Source organism: Rhyacophila brunnea, unplaced genomic scaffold, assembly GCF_057557595.1.
Source record: "Rhyacophila brunnea isolate RB1 unplaced genomic scaffold, BYU_Rbru_1.0 scaffold_12, whole genome shotgun sequence".
NCBI classification, from domain to species: Eukaryota; Metazoa; Arthropoda; class Insecta; order Trichoptera; family Rhyacophilidae; genus Rhyacophila; species Rhyacophila brunnea.
In genome coordinates, this window is record NW_028232774.1 from 13,394,969 (window position 1) to 13,411,259 (window position 16,291).

General features: G+C 32.3%; 1 protein-coding gene across 1 annotated transcript in view; it reads right to left on the reverse strand.

Moving 5' to 3' along the window:
• Positions 1 to 16,243, reverse strand: part of LOC147077801 (uncharacterized) — a 52,835-nt gene extending 36,592 nt beyond the window's left edge. Inside the window, exons 1-2 of the mRNA XM_085960796.1 lie at positions 16,117 to 16,243; positions 7,639 to 7,775 (exon numbers count right to left, since the gene is read on the reverse strand). Coding sequence (XP_085816922.1) covers positions 7,639 to 7,764 — 126 coding nt within the window. The 5' untranslated portion in view covers positions 7,765 to 7,775; positions 16,117 to 16,243. The remainder of the gene's footprint in view (positions 1 to 7,638; positions 7,776 to 16,116) is intronic.
• Between the last annotated feature and the right edge of the window lie 48 nt (positions 16,244 to 16,291).

The window sequence follows — 16,291 nt, forward strand, 5'->3', positions numbered from 1 at the left end:
TTTATAAAGCCATTAGTATAATTTATGACGAGATAATTGTGTTTGAGTGTGCGTTGCGTTTCAAAAAAAAAAGATTTTTTTTCGGTTAGGTACATGTTCAAACACGCACGTTAACATGATCTTACTCCCTACTTCAATTTTAGTTTGTCAATTTATGGCTACGGCCGTATGTTGTAGCTTAACTACTGGGGGATGACAAAAGAAATGGCGTATTTTAAAAAAACACTACCTTATTCTTAGGTCAATAATTATTATAAAGCAATCATTATTCGTAGGATGTTTATCACACTTGAATGGTCAAAGACATAGCTTATAATAAGTATCTTTAGAATCATCTTCAAATGTGTTAATCTTGCCGATTTTTTGAATAATAAAATGCCTAATTCTTGTCAAATTTGGGATCACAGATATTATCAATATAATTTTTTATCATAAATATTTTACAAAATTATTTCGTCATAAATTATATTAATGGTTTTATAAATGCGTTTAAAAATTAATAAATGTAAAAAATCTTAACACCACTGCACAGTTATGTACTGAAATATGACTATATTCTAAAACATTAGAGCGAGAGGTTTAAAAGAATACTATTTTATGTAATAAAAATACTTTATGCAGTCATCAAATGTTTAAAATAAATATAAAGGATAATAAGGGTTCAAAATTATACAAATAGATTATCTACAACGTTTAAGGTATGTCCAGGATCATGCTTTGAAAATAGAAAAAAAGCTCAATTTTGACCCACGCTGAGCACGTCCGCCCTTAACTGAAAATCAGTTGAACATGTCCGTCTGAGGATAAACTTATGGTAGAGGGGCATTAGGTGTTCGAGTTCGGCGAGATGCTTATGTACAAAATCTCCTTGAGCGCAAAGCATACGTTTCGCACCCAATCTGGCATAAGTCACATTCGAAAATAATGGGTGGATAGGGTATAAGTCAAAACTGAAAAAGTGATCTGTAAGATTTTTGTACATAAGAGCATCTCCATTGGTATAGCAAAAACAAATCAAACATCCATGTCATTTTATAACAATTAAAATAACATTGAATATATAAAACTTAATCTGGACAATTTCATCGGTTGATAATGCCCTTCTAAGCAGATGAAAGTGGTAATTAATGTCCTTCCTTCAATAATTGACAGTTAACATCATTAAAGTTAAAGATGTTGAAGAAAACATTTTTCTATTCTAAACACATGAAGCGAGAAACAAAAAAAGGACACCATAGACTACTAATTATCATATAAACCGAGTAGGCTGTTTGAGGAAATTGAAATATTGTTGCATAGAAGAATGACACTAGCATCAGTGATTTTGATAGGGAAGCCACAGAAGAAGCCATCTGTGGGTCTATTCTATACACAAGTCGGCTATGGACAGTAGTTTATCATATTTATGTATTGAGGTATGATAATTGTTACAATATGTTAGCCGTCAAAACTGTATATCTCATGCTAAAAGTTAAAACAGCCAAGAAAGGAGCTATTTAAACAAAACACTTTTTGACACTTTATACGGTTAACTTATTGTAACAATTAAGTCCCTCAATACATAAATATGATAAACTACCGTCGATAGCCGCCTTGTGTATAGAATAGACCAGTGGTTCTCATGTGCGGCCACCAACATCATTTTCAGTAGGTATTTAATTTAATTAACTGCGCTAACGTTAAATATGCGTTATTGGAAATGAGTCAAGACCAAGTACTTAAAAACCATTTTAATAATACCAAGGTTGAAAAATTTTGGTCAAAGTTATACGTTGACCAAGAATCTTTGAATTGGCAACAATTGCTTTATTAATATTATCAATTTTTCCTACTACCACATACTGTGAAAGATCATTCAGTGTAATGCACTTCATAAAAAACAAATATCAAAGCCAGTTGACAGATGTAAACTTAGAAGCAGCCATTGGAAAAAAGGAGTATTGAGGAATTTCCATCTGTATTATTTTTAAATAAATAGATAAGTACTAAAATGTTCAAATGTCTTTTATTAAACGGACTGGCCTATAAATAAATTGATCCATTGTTTTAGTAAATAAAATTTAGCTTTCATATTTTCAATCACAACAAAAGTGAAATTTGGTGAGGCCACCAGATGTTTCCACAGAACTGTCAATGTCAATTGTGCGGCCACAGTTAAATTTCACATGAGAACCACTGCTAGTAGCAACGTTTCTTCAATACCTTTGATCAAAATGGTAGGTATATTTAAAATATTTCTAAAAATGAAAAATACAAAAATATAGGTAGGTACCGAGTAAAAAGTATTAATTCTAAACAACTAATCATTAATAATTCATATAAAATATCTATTTAAATAATTGTAAAGTAATGTATCGTCAGTTTGTGTGTATTTTTAGTCTGAATCTAATCTCGTTGCGAACTTGAAAGCAAAAAGAGAAAATGTATTCCTGGGCCAAGTGGAGGAATGGGGGCGGCCCACATCTGCTGACATTGAAACTAGTCACAGTGCACTTCACCCACTTATTTGATCGACGGCAATTCAATTGGAACGCAGCTACTACAGGAGTTATCACTGTCACATATTTGGATATGTGATGCTGACAACATGTTTCAATTAAGAACCTATTTAGGTGAGGCATCATGAACCCCAGCACGACTAATATTTAATGACAATTTTCATAATAATATAACAAATAATTTTATAATAATGTGTGATTTTCCAAAAACGCGATTGGAAACATTTACTTAAAGGCAGACCGACAAAATCACTACCCATTATATATAAAAAAAAATATAGTTAGTAAATGAAATTTATATTTCTCTAATTTATTAGACGGCAAGGAATATACGTTGAGATAATAATATATTAAATCATCATGGAACATGGACTTCATGCTGAATATAGATTTAAAAATCTTTCCTTTTCTTTTGGCCATGTCCGATCCTAAACTGCCCTTCTAAGGAAGAAGGCAGTAACTCGCAAAATTTGTGAAATTGAGTTATGAATGCCATCCGTCAGGTAATTTTGAAAGCTATATATTCTGTTCACTTTAAAATCAGAATTATCACAAAAATACCGTTAAAATCCTTAGTGAAAAAATGGACATCTGCTAAAATAATACATATTTCTTAGCAAAAAGTCAGTAATTGCACATATTTATTGCAGTTACTGCTTGTTTATTAGTACTTTATTTGTATTTTAACATCCTACTAATAAAAATTATCACCGTTTTTTATTAATTCACAGTACTAAAGTTGCAAAAAAACCACATTATGTCATTTATCTCGAAAGTGTGTGAGAGTCAGTTACTGCCTTCTTCCTTAGAAGGGCAGTAATGGGATCATATGGGCCTTCACAGAGTTTGTATTAACAGATTTTTGTTTTTACGAGAAATGGATTGTTAGCTACTTGCTCAACCTATTAGGTTCATACTCCAAACACAAATTGAGAAACATAATGCGTATTTGTCAAATCCAGGATTCCCACCGACGAGACCTACAACATTATTTTAGTGTGCACTATTTGTCTACCTACCATCACCCTTCGCCACTGGTTTACACATATAAGAATTGTTTAATACTATATGTGTTTCACTCCCAATCACAGGATAATAAATTATGTACAATTATTATGAATTATCACCACGTGAACATTGAATCTATTGAAAAGAATCCATCATACTTACAAGTAGGTATGAGGTAAAAGTTTTTATATATGACATAAAATAATTAACTCAATAAGAATAATTAACATTATTGTTAGGGTTTGTTAAGTTGCTTAACACAAACTATTGAACTACATATTGCAATAAATAAGCTAAAAACATATTATTACTAATATGCACAAATATTTTATTCCAAATGAGTTATCTATATGAGTGGTTTTATTAATCCGATCTTAATAAATCAATATATAAAAAAATGGTTATCTATCAATGTGGTTATGTATGGATGTTCCGGTTAATTTGTTGAAGTGTTTCATTAACACCCAACAAAGTCACACATCCTCTCTCGCCAACCCAACAATATGTATGCAAATGGTCATTCAAAACGCTTCGGATCTATTTAGTTCTAAATGATTAACTTTGAATGAAAATAGGCCAAACAAGAATACGTCATTGGCAAAGGTGTTGAAGAAAAACTTATACACAGATAGGGCGTTTATATATTATAAAAGTGAAGCTGAAAAAAAAATTGCATTGCATAAATTTATTTGAACCAAATTTCACGCTTGTACTCTGAGATCTCTGTACTCTTTCAGGGCCATTTGAGATGAAAACGTTTCAGTGTTTCCCAAGCTTACTACATGCTAGCACCCATTTAAAAAAAAATTTTAGAGACATAAATTTTATTGGTGTACTCCGCAAATTGATGATGAAAAAATTATGCGTCCGTTTATATGTATTACATGGAATTAAACATTTTTGCTTCAGTGACTACGGTCTTTTTATCGTTTTTAGAAATTTTATTTTTCTTTGAGGTTTCGATGCAAAGGGATTCTATTCTCGCGTCAATAAATTGATAATGTTATTTTTCAAATCACTTTTTTGATTTTAAAATTCTACTTCAAAAATACAATATTATAGTGTGTTTAGCGTACTATGATTATTAAGTACCTACTATACATAGAATAAAACGCAGACCAAAACTTTTATAATAGTGAAAGTTATTTAGGTTCGAGGAGCACATTGACATCAAAAGGGTGGAGGTTACATCAACAGATTTTTTTTTTGTATTCAGCCGCGGGTGTATTCACAGACGGCCACTCTACAAACTATACCACCATGGATTTAAAATACTATAATTATAGAAACACTGCGCGAATCGTTGATAAGTCGAATATTTTTTTAAAGTTCAACAGCGTAAAAATCGTACGCGTAACACAGTTTAAGGAACACCGATTTAAATGAAAAAATTGGAAGTAACATTATATAATTTATTAACCAAAGCAAGATGACAACAGCATGCTGCCATTTACGTTTTTATTTACAAACAAAACTCTTAGATCACTAAACTCAAAACTTTTAAATAACAGTTATCAGTTTGATCAAAAATGTTCGGTAATCATTATCAGGCATTGTAATATAAAAAAATCATTAAATTCTTAGATCAATCTCTTTGGTTATTACACTAAAGTGGGATGACATTTGATTTAACAGTATTTTGTTTGTGTGATAGGTTATTAGGAATAGTGAAAAGATAATTAATTATTAACAATATTTACTTGATTATAAACTCCCAATGCAATGGCACTATAATATTTCACCTCTCATGTAGTCATTATTATTGTCCAACTACTTAAATAAGAAAATAATTGAAGTATAAAATTTGCAAACAACATAATATCATGGTGCAATAAATATTAATAACAGATAAGTAAAAATAAATAAAAACACTTCAAAGATAACCATCAAATTTAAAGTTGATATACCTATTTGGAGATAGTGAGAGAGCAATTTTGATAAAAAAAAAAACATTGTCAATGAATTTCAAACCTGCGTATATATGCTGATATTTTTATAAATTATGTCACATCCTATTTACAATATCTACTGTCTCCATAATATAAAAAAATACCTTATTAATTACCTATAATTGTTTGACTGGTTCCCTAAAAATTACTCTTTCCCAATGATAATACAGTGTGAAAATGTATAGATTCTATAAACTAAGCAAAAATTGCAGAAAACTATGTCAAACGATTACTATTTACGTAGAGTATGATTTACTGTTATTGCAAAGACAATTGTATTGCTTCAAAGTCAGATTAAGTTAAATAAACAGATGTAAGTAGTATGCGATGAAATTTATGCCGATTAGGTCAGACGATTTACAGTCTTCAGACTTTTTTCCATGTGGAGCACCCCAAATCTGCGGACTTAAAATTCCACAGACCAAGTTCGTTGGATTTCAAACATGTTTGATATTTTACTCTCTGAGTTGCCAGAATTTGTCCGTCTATCACAACGTAAATTCGATTTGACATTAATGTGCAATCATTCGGACCGAAAAAAACATGTAATTGTTCTATACATTTTTATTGATTCATGAAATTCTTAAAAGAAAACGTAAAACTTGTGTTGTTTTCACTGCTATATTATTTTATGCAAATCTACATGTAAATAACACAAAATTTTAGGATATCGGAAGACATTACGATAATTGCAACTTTGGACATTGACAGCTCGACTTAATTACACAATCGTTGATCGTCCGTTGGTCAGTAGGGCACAGACAAATCGGACGATTTATTGTCCTCGGACTTTTGGCTCGCCAATGGAGCGCCTGCATAGGAATCGTAAGTGCTACACGTTATGGTGCTATTTTGTCACAACATACAATAAATTAACCATATATCTCTGCCAGTTAATAGAAAAGTTACCTCATTTTCAATCGATGCATATGGAGCATACTTGGCACCAAACAATCCAATTGAAATATTACCAGTTGGTTCACTTTACACTTAGAAATCCCTCCACTCAATACAACAGGGAAAATTGTCCACACAGGTTTGGTAACTTCCCAATTTATTTAAAAACAACCGTGCATTAATAATTTAAATACCGACTACATAGTGCACCAAGTGAACTAATAGTGAATCGTTTTGTGCTTTTCTATATTTACAAAAAAAAAACATCAATTGTCACGTGAACATTCTCTAGAGAACATCTAACTTATTACAAAATATATACATTATTGATTTTAGGATGGAGGTATCTAAAATTAAGCTAGATATAGGAGAGCCAGGCATTATAGCATTACAATGCATTTAGCATTTAAATTTATTTTGAGCATTCCAAGCAAAAGTCATTATAATGAGAAATTGCAGCTTTGAGTAAAATATGTCAACGGGTTCAGATACCTAGACAATCTCAGAACAAACATGTGTGAAATTGTGTTTAAAAGTATCGTAAAATAATGTTTCTGCTAATAATGACTCTTGTCCAATTAAGTAAATACAATATAGAAATACAGTATAGAAAATACATTATTTTTTATACTTACACATATCTATGGAAATATTATAAGAAGCAATGTAATTAATTTTGATTGCAATCATTAGGATCAAAAAGAATATTCAATATATAAGTATCTTTTTTAAATGATCCATATTCTATGTAACACGCATTACATTGTAGGGGTCTTCCATAAATGATGTCACACGGTTTAGGGTATTGTTTGATTCCCCTTTCCCCATCATCACATTTTGTCAAATAATTTTTTACTCCCCCCAGTACAGTACTTAGTCATATTTTTAAAACCCCTCATTAAAATAAAACGTTGAAAATGACCGATTTCAGTATGGAATATTTTACTCTAATAAAAATATGAGTCTATATCTTGTTTGTTTTGTGACGACATTTTCTACAATTTAGTTCGTCACAAATCATCACATTATATCGGGCCCTTCTCCTCCCCATTAGAAAGTGACATCATATATGAATGACCCCGTATTAAATAATCCATAATTCACGGTGTGTATTAAATCACCATATGTGGATATCATGGCACTTTCCATGGCAATCCTATATCATTCAGGATGCTTATTCTTGCAGCCATGTTAACCGCCGCTGCAAGAATAAGCTTGCGATAAAAATAAAAAGACATCCATCTAGCGTACAACACAAATAGACAATTATAGAGTAGTTGGCATGCCTGCTTTAGCCATCCGACCACGGATCTGACACCCTCGGTGACCTCCCCCGGAACGTCGATACTCGAAGAGTCGATCAAATCTGTCCATTTTGATCTGAGTGCTGCCTGAGCAGCGAAGCCTGCCATGTTTTCTCACACTGCCAATATTATATCGCAGCTTTCAATATTTGGATATCAATGGGGAACGTGATATAAATTATTATCATTCAGAGTGGAACACGTGACAATTATTATTATCTTACAAAGCAAAGTTTTTAGTAATCCTAAACAAAAGCTATGTTTAAAATTTTTTAAATAAAAAAATAGAGTTTTAGTTCTGCTTACAGTAAAACCTCGTTAATTCGAAATCGACGAGACAGAAAATAGAATTTAGTAAAATTGTTCAAAATCATTATAAATAGATTTTATGAAAAATCGCGAAAATTTCGATTTACAGCGAATTTCAAATTAATACAAATGAACGTGTTCATATTGACGGCGTTTTACTGTATTCAATTTCAATGCCATGTCAGGCCGTGGCGTGAAATTATAAGATCCGATCATAGTGCTGTAAATGAATATTATAAGTAAGGTTCGATCGCTTGGACAGGAAACAAGTGTGGGAGCGAGACAAGGTGATATAATGGCCGATCTACACAGCGGCTGAAGTAGTGATCATAGACACTATCTGCGCACCTTAATTTGTTAAGCGGTACCGGTAGTTATTGCTAATAATTGGAGAGAAATGCGATAAACTGTTCCCAGTGCCTTAATAATTAATTACTATTTCACTAGAAAAAATTACCAGGTGGCAGTTCCACCTGTCAACATTTTGATTTTTGATTTTTTAACACTTTCACTTCAATATTCTTATAGAAGTTGACATTTTCAGAAATTTATCATTTCCAAAATTGCGTTTCCTATTCATACTTATTTATACCTTTCCGTCAATCTTTCACAAATTAATTGTAATGTCGTTTAATACTTTCTATATATTCAATATGCTAGTACTGCACTGTAAGCATCTATCAAACTATTATGAGAGTGTCCTATCATTTGTTTTCCTTCACGACCCGATTAAAATAAATGATTCTTTTATCTATTTTTCAAATTTAGAATTTGCGTTTACCTGTATGTTTTCTTTCACCTTACTGATACGTCTACTTCCTGTCTTGCTCTCTCCTACACATTTACTCATGCTTTAAAGATAGACAGATAGATAAACCAAGTCAAATACACAATGTAAACTGTAACAATTCTAAAAAGTTTTTAAACTAACACTTCAATCGGAACTTGCAATTTCGCATAGAGACCTGACTGTAGCGGGCTTTGATTCAACTCAAAATTTACCCAAAACATCACAACCTAATATTATGTTAATCTAAAACACGACAAATAACGCAAGAATACTCATCTATAATATGCCATAATCAGTCACAAGACTTATCATTCTGAAAATCATTGAATTAAATGTGACAACCTTGAGTTTGGAGCCGATCTATTGTGTAATGAAAAAACAGTCATACTCAATTCGAAAGACACCCATGATCAGCCGCAAACTACCAACCTTTCGGTAGAAGATCAAACACGCTACCAAACGCACCATTGCAGTGGCTAATTTGAAAAATTTTAAGAAAATTTGGTACACATAACTACTGGTTAAGGAGAAACCGTTACTCATAGAATTTTTACCAATAACTAAACAGAAATCGCTGGGTGTCGCTTCATTTTAGTATTATTATACATTGGAAGCTTTAAAGACAAGCCATAGTAGATATTTTCAATTTTAGCTATTTTTGTCTCTTACACATACAAAATGTCACGAAGACTATCTAACCGATGAGTAACTTGAGAGATTGTACAAAGAATCTTAATTGAAGTGAAGAAAAGACCATCGGACTGGTTTCATTAATGAAGAGAATTCCGGACACAGTTGCCATACATTGATGACAACAATGTTGAAGATTAGGAAAATGGAGAGCAAAACAAAACATTTCCATTCTGTTACATGCGCTCGTCACACACTCATAAATTTCCCAGAATAATATATCCCGGTGATCCGTGACGAAAACGTTCAATATTCATCATGGACCTATCGATTGCCAGACGCGCACATTACCAGTATAGCGCCTGTACACGTGCATGGATTTACTGTCAGTATTTTAAACTATCGTGACAAAATAGGGTCCTTTATTTTAATTGTGTCTCTAAAAACTGGTGTCGACATAAATCGAAAGAAAATATCGATACTTAAAATAATTGGTTTATACGATGGTGTGTATGGTTTTACTTGCACCAATCGTGTGTATTTTAAAATACCGCGATAATAACTGTTTACACATAAAAGTGCTGACTGTCTTGCCAATCTCATTCTTCAAGAGTAAGCGAGACGCAATGATGTTATTTTATGGTACTATTTGACAGATCGAAAAAATCTGTCGCTTGAAAATTCAGAAGCTTCCGAACTTTTTTGATTCATGCATGCACTCTTGTAACTTGCATGACAATAAGTGTTGACACATGCATTTTCTTGTTATGGCCGCGATAATACGTACTGTCATCGGTAAATTTATGTACGTGTAAACGGAGAATTATGCTACTCCGACAATTGTGTTTCCGATGAAATTGTTCGCAGAGTAAAGCTAGGCTGGAGTGCTTTTGGCCGCCTGTATAATGTCTTCAAAATTGACCTTACACTGTGCCTAAAGCGCAAAGTGTTCAACCAGTGTGTCCTTCCCGAGATCACATATGCGTGTGAAACATGGACCCTAAGTAAAAGAGAGATCCAGAAACTTAGAGTAGCACAACATGGTATGGAGAGGTGCATGGTGGGCATAACGCGAAAGGACAAAAAGAGGAATGAGTGGATAAGGAAGCAGACAAGGGTTTGCGATGTAATAGAGTTTATTAAAAGCCTTAAATGGAGATGGGCTGGACACATAGCTCGAAGAAGAGACAATTGTTGGACAAATCTAGTCATCCAGTGGTATCCAAGAAGTACAAAACGACCGCAAGGTAGACCTAGAGGCCGCTGGATCGATGAAATGATAAAATTCTGCGGAAGTACATGGCAACGCAATGCTCAGGACCGAGAGAAGTGGAAGCAGCTTGAAGAGGCCTTCATCCAGCAGTGAATAGAATCAGGCTGATGATGATGATTGACATTTTTTATCAACTTTTTTTATTTAACGTAACTGAACATTCTATGCATCATGGGCTTTAGCCACCTACTTTAAAGAAGTTTAATTTCTACTGTGCATGCCCTGCACATTTAGTCATTTTTTTCTTATTATTAGCCGCAAGAAATAAACAACAAGATCAAACACTTAAGCATTTAAAGCTCGGCAGAATTACCGAAATTATTTTACGAACTAGAATTATTGTAATATTATGTTAACACAAATTTAATACCACAATTAATTATACCTAAGTATGTATGCGAATATGTATTTATACAGTTTTCGATGCAAATTTCTACTCGGTTTATGCTAAACGAACAAATCGTGACATTATTATATCACCACCGTACCACATCAATTATCGGTTTCCACAAAATGGGCAGCGAGCCAAAGCGTATCAAGCAGCTGAACGCAGAAATATTTTTAGGCCCAATGATAATAATTTTATGAATATTTTGTAATGAGCAGATTGTATCTACATACTAATAAATTTACAACATACTTGGTGAATTTGATGTAATGCCGATTTAACGATTGGATCATTCCTAGAATACCATTTGCATTTAGGTACTCACCATAGATACTTAGAAGTAGGTATTGAATACTTGAAAACGTGTACTTAAAGGTCCATGTGCCATGTAATGGTAGAAAATGAAGAATTTGTATATCTTTGGCAGCTAAGCCTGAATAATATATATAAACATGTATTATATTATGTCATTATGATGCTCTATCTTTTTTCATCATAGAAATCAAAATTTCACGATCACATAAAATATATTAATATACTTATATTATTTAGTGTGGTACTGTTTCTGGCAGTGGCGAAGCGTGGAGGTAAGCTGTTAAGATCCGACATAAATAGTGCGCACACTAAACTTTGTCAGTCATACGTATTTTTTTCATTGAACTAAGTCTACAATATGCAGATAGTGTTAGTTAGTTTTTAAAAATCAATCAAACCCCGAGTGATTTTTAAAACCTAGCCAACACTATCTGCATAAATGAAAACAAATACGTATGACTGACAAAGTTTAGTGTACACTTTTTATATCGAATCTTTAACAGCTTAGCTACACCCTTCGCCACTGCCGGGTACATACCACATACCCAGACACTCCACACTATGAATCTAGCAATAATCACCTCGCCTGCAGGTATAACTAAGGGTGCTCACCTATGAGTATTGCGAGCTGTCGCATGAACAAGTAGTTATAGAATGCATGTGGCCTAATGGTCATAATTATTAGGATCGTTAGTGAATTAAAGCAAACATTGTATGCCTCAAATGCTTGCACCAATTCATGAGTGCCGCAAATCTTCCAGATACCACAAGCCTTACGTGTAATATAATTCCGAGAAATGGATCCAATGGAAAGGTCGAAGATGATAGCCAAATCATTGGGGTCACGATCCTCAGTTATGAAATCCTGATAAAGAGGAAGAAAGTAATATTTCATTCAACTAAATAATTTGTATTTTTTCCACTAGTCGGGGGGGGCTGACCCGGAAACCCTCTCCCCCTCCCGTTGTGTGAGCATCTCATACAGTTTGAGTTCTCATATCACTTTACAGCTCTGAAACTTTTTGTAATTTAATTTCAGCATCAATTGCATTCATACCAAATGGGGCTATCATCCAATCTGTGCAGCTATTCTTAATAGTTAACACTTTAGCTCGTTTCCGTTATATTCATTGGTCCAAATTAACACGGAAGCAATTCCATACACAAAGCAGTTATCAGTGGATAACTGCGGTTATCTACAATATTAGGTAAATTCCTAATATGGCGAAAATTTAAGTTGGTAGACATGTGTGTGAAATACGTCTATATTAGGTGAAATTTGGGTATCAGTATTTCATAGCTCGCGGATAACCATAAATTGAGGCGACAGACGTGACCGTTTCAATGTATAATTGATGTACTCTATCTTGCTCTAAATGTTAACACAGCCAAGAGAGGAGCTGTTAGCACTTTTTGATAAATCAGACCGTTAACTTATTATAATAATAAACTGCCTGAATAGATAAAGTGATAAATGTTATATATTTATCATATTTAGCTTTAAGAATTTAAATGATATGTTGGAATAGCCTCGCTGAGATACTTATATCTGTTATAACGCCAAATCGAACATGCATATCCGCAAGAAACTGTTACAAATCCAAAATATACACAAAAAGATCATCATCTCATACTTCAATGTCAATAGTAAAGTTGACAACGATAGAAATTGCGGAACTCACGACGTCTAATATTAATTTTGAAGGAATTGAGCTTAACAGAAAAAACGAGAAGGGCTTCTTTGCACGTTATTAGATTACAATTATTCCCTTATACCTAATTGTTTTAATTCTATAAAACATTTTATTTATTTTAGTAAATAGGTAGTAAACCAACCTATATTAATTTAATGCACTTACTTACTCAAAATTATTTTTTGTCTTTTTTGAGAAACACTAAGTTGAATTTAAAAATTGTTGGGAATTATCTGCAACATAGATGGTAAGTACTTGGGTCGGTAGCAGTGGCGAGGGGTGGAGGTAGGCTGTGAAGATCCGACATAAACAGTGCACACAAAGCTTTGTCAGTCACACGTATTTGTTTACATTGAACTAAAACCACAATGTGTAGATAGTGTTTGTTAATTTTATTTTTTAAATTAAATTAAACCTTGCCTATATGCGTAACCCTGCGTAACCCAGTGGCGAAGGGTGACTTTTGGAAGGAGGTAGGCTGTGGAGATCTGATAAAAAGAGCACACTTGTCAGGTATACTTACGAAAATAGTACGATATTTACTACTATAATACTACTAATAGGTACACACTAGTAAATGACAACGACACACTAATTCAATGACACTTCAAAAACTCATTGTCGACATAAAAATGAGCGATGTGTTTAAATTACGTATTATTCAAAACATGTATACCCATCGTAAATCATTAGATAAAATTTATTTTTATTTATAAAAACAATCTATACTTACTTATTTATTAATATTCGATTAAACGCCGTTGAAATTATTTTTTTAATTATCTAATTATTAATGATTTTGGACAAAGTGCGCAGTCGTGACAACATTATTATGCGCGAATGTTTTAGGCTCTACGATAGGAGCTTACCTTATTTCGTACAAATCAGCAGACTTGCTGCGGTTACGAGACGTAAAGTCCATACGAAAAAGAATCAAAATTATTTCACACATAATCGGAGATTTATTTACGTCGAGACGTCGCGGCGTTTATTATTTATTTACGGCGCGCTGTGGTATATTTTTTAATACCTTTGCAGTTGTTTTGTAAACTGTGTAATACTGTAATACATTCCTACATATACGGCATCTCTCGTTGGTAAAATAAATAATTTTTGTATAACATGAAATAATGAAGTGATTAAGTATATAAATATGTCAATATGCAATTAAAAAATATTTTTCTTAAGAAGGTAGGCTTTAAATAATCGCCTAGTATGGAGTCTTCGCCACTGGCGTAACCAAATCATACTAGATAATAGTCAAAAAATATTAGTCTATATAGAAAATGTCTATAAAATTATGCCACTAAATCATACATAAGTAATTTTATATATTTTATAGATAGAACATTTGGTAATAGTGCCGCAGATGATGACATTTTATAACTTTCTTTTCAGACCAAACCTAATCTAACCAAAACCAACCTTAGTGTGTGATAATGATGCATCAAACTGTATAAAAATATCAATCTTTAAATTAACAATTATTGGATCAAAAAGCATCTCCCCTGACAGAAAAAGGTATTTAATATAATTGTCTAAATGGGACAAACAATTTCCGCCAAAAAAAAATGTTAAACGGTCATCTGCGGATAACCGAAGATTTTTTATCTATTATGGTTTGGTCTATGAATGAATTTAAAAAACTTCTTAATTCAATGAATGAAAAAGTGTGCACTATTTTTGACGGATCACCCATAGCATATCAAAATTACATAGTTTGGCGTAGGCAGGGTTTAAGTGATTATTAAAAACTAACCAGCACAATCTGCAATTGGTATTCTTAGTTCAATACAAACAAATAAGTATGACCGACAAAGTTTAATGTGCACTATTTATGGCGGATCTTAACAGCCTACCTCCAGCCTTCGCTACTGATATAGGTACTATACCATCAATTTTAATGTTTAAATTTATAAATACGTCAGTACGTCTACATAAAACTCAACTAACAGCCTACCTTCTCCACCAGCCAGTGCTACCAATCCAAGTACTTACTTACCGTCTATCTTGCAGATAATATTTTCTAACACTTTTTAAATTCAAATTTTAACAAACGAAAGACATTAATTTGTTAAAATCTCACTCAAGTGAGTTTTTTTCCTATGTCATTATTCAATAATAATGGTTTCATGGACAGTACTTAAATAGTGTTACAATAAACAGCGCATTATAATATTCATTCTGAATTTCTTGAAATTATTACTTACAATGAAAATAATTTCTCACAAAGTTTATGTTCAATGTTTCCATGAATAATATAAGTACTTACCTAGTTAATACTATAAATAAAACCATGATAAAATATGATAGTATGGCTACATAGGTTAGTCAACCTGCTTTAGTAAGCTTGATGATCCAAAACGCAGATATTATGGCTAGAAATAAAAAAGAAAGAAAACAAGACGTTTAACTTCACTAGGTATCTTAAAACACCATCCAACAAATATTTTTTTACAATAAAACTATTGATTTGCCATAATTTTCATATCTTAAAACAACAATTTGCATTACTTATTACCAACGTCATGTCATATTGGGACCTTGTTTTAATTTTTATTTACAAAATTAGTATAATATTTTGTATTTATTATCAATTAAATACAAAAGTGTTGTTTCAGTAAGTAATTATTCAAAATTATATCTAAATCCGAGTATTTAAGGCGCACCAAATTGTTTAATTTCTAAAGGAATTCCCTTGACATTGTATAATTGTTTTAATGAGCACTGACAAAAGCAAATTTAGTATAAAATACACTATTATTATTAACAATGCTATCGATCACACAAGAAACACAAAAACTAACCGAAATTACAAGAAATAATTTATCAATGAAAACTCTTATCATTCTTGTTTTATTTGGAATAGACAGCTTTATTGAGATTATCCATTCAACTATTATTATGCGTCTAGGTCTAATTGTTAAATCAAAAAGTGCACCGATTTTAGGTAGGGTAATCCATAACCTTCATAATGAAATCGGGAACAAGGACACGATAATTTTAATCATACATCGTACAAGTATTTAATAAAATTTCATATATATCACAATATTTTTACCTAAACGGTTTAATTTCACACAGCGCGCGTTATTTTAAATCACGAACATTTCACTGAGAAAAAACCCGCCGTATTCAACTTAACTGGTAAAAAATCGTACACCTTTTATTTATGCGACAGATAATCGTTGCCCGCTGTCAATTGTCATTTAAAAACAATGTTTCCATTTCTCACT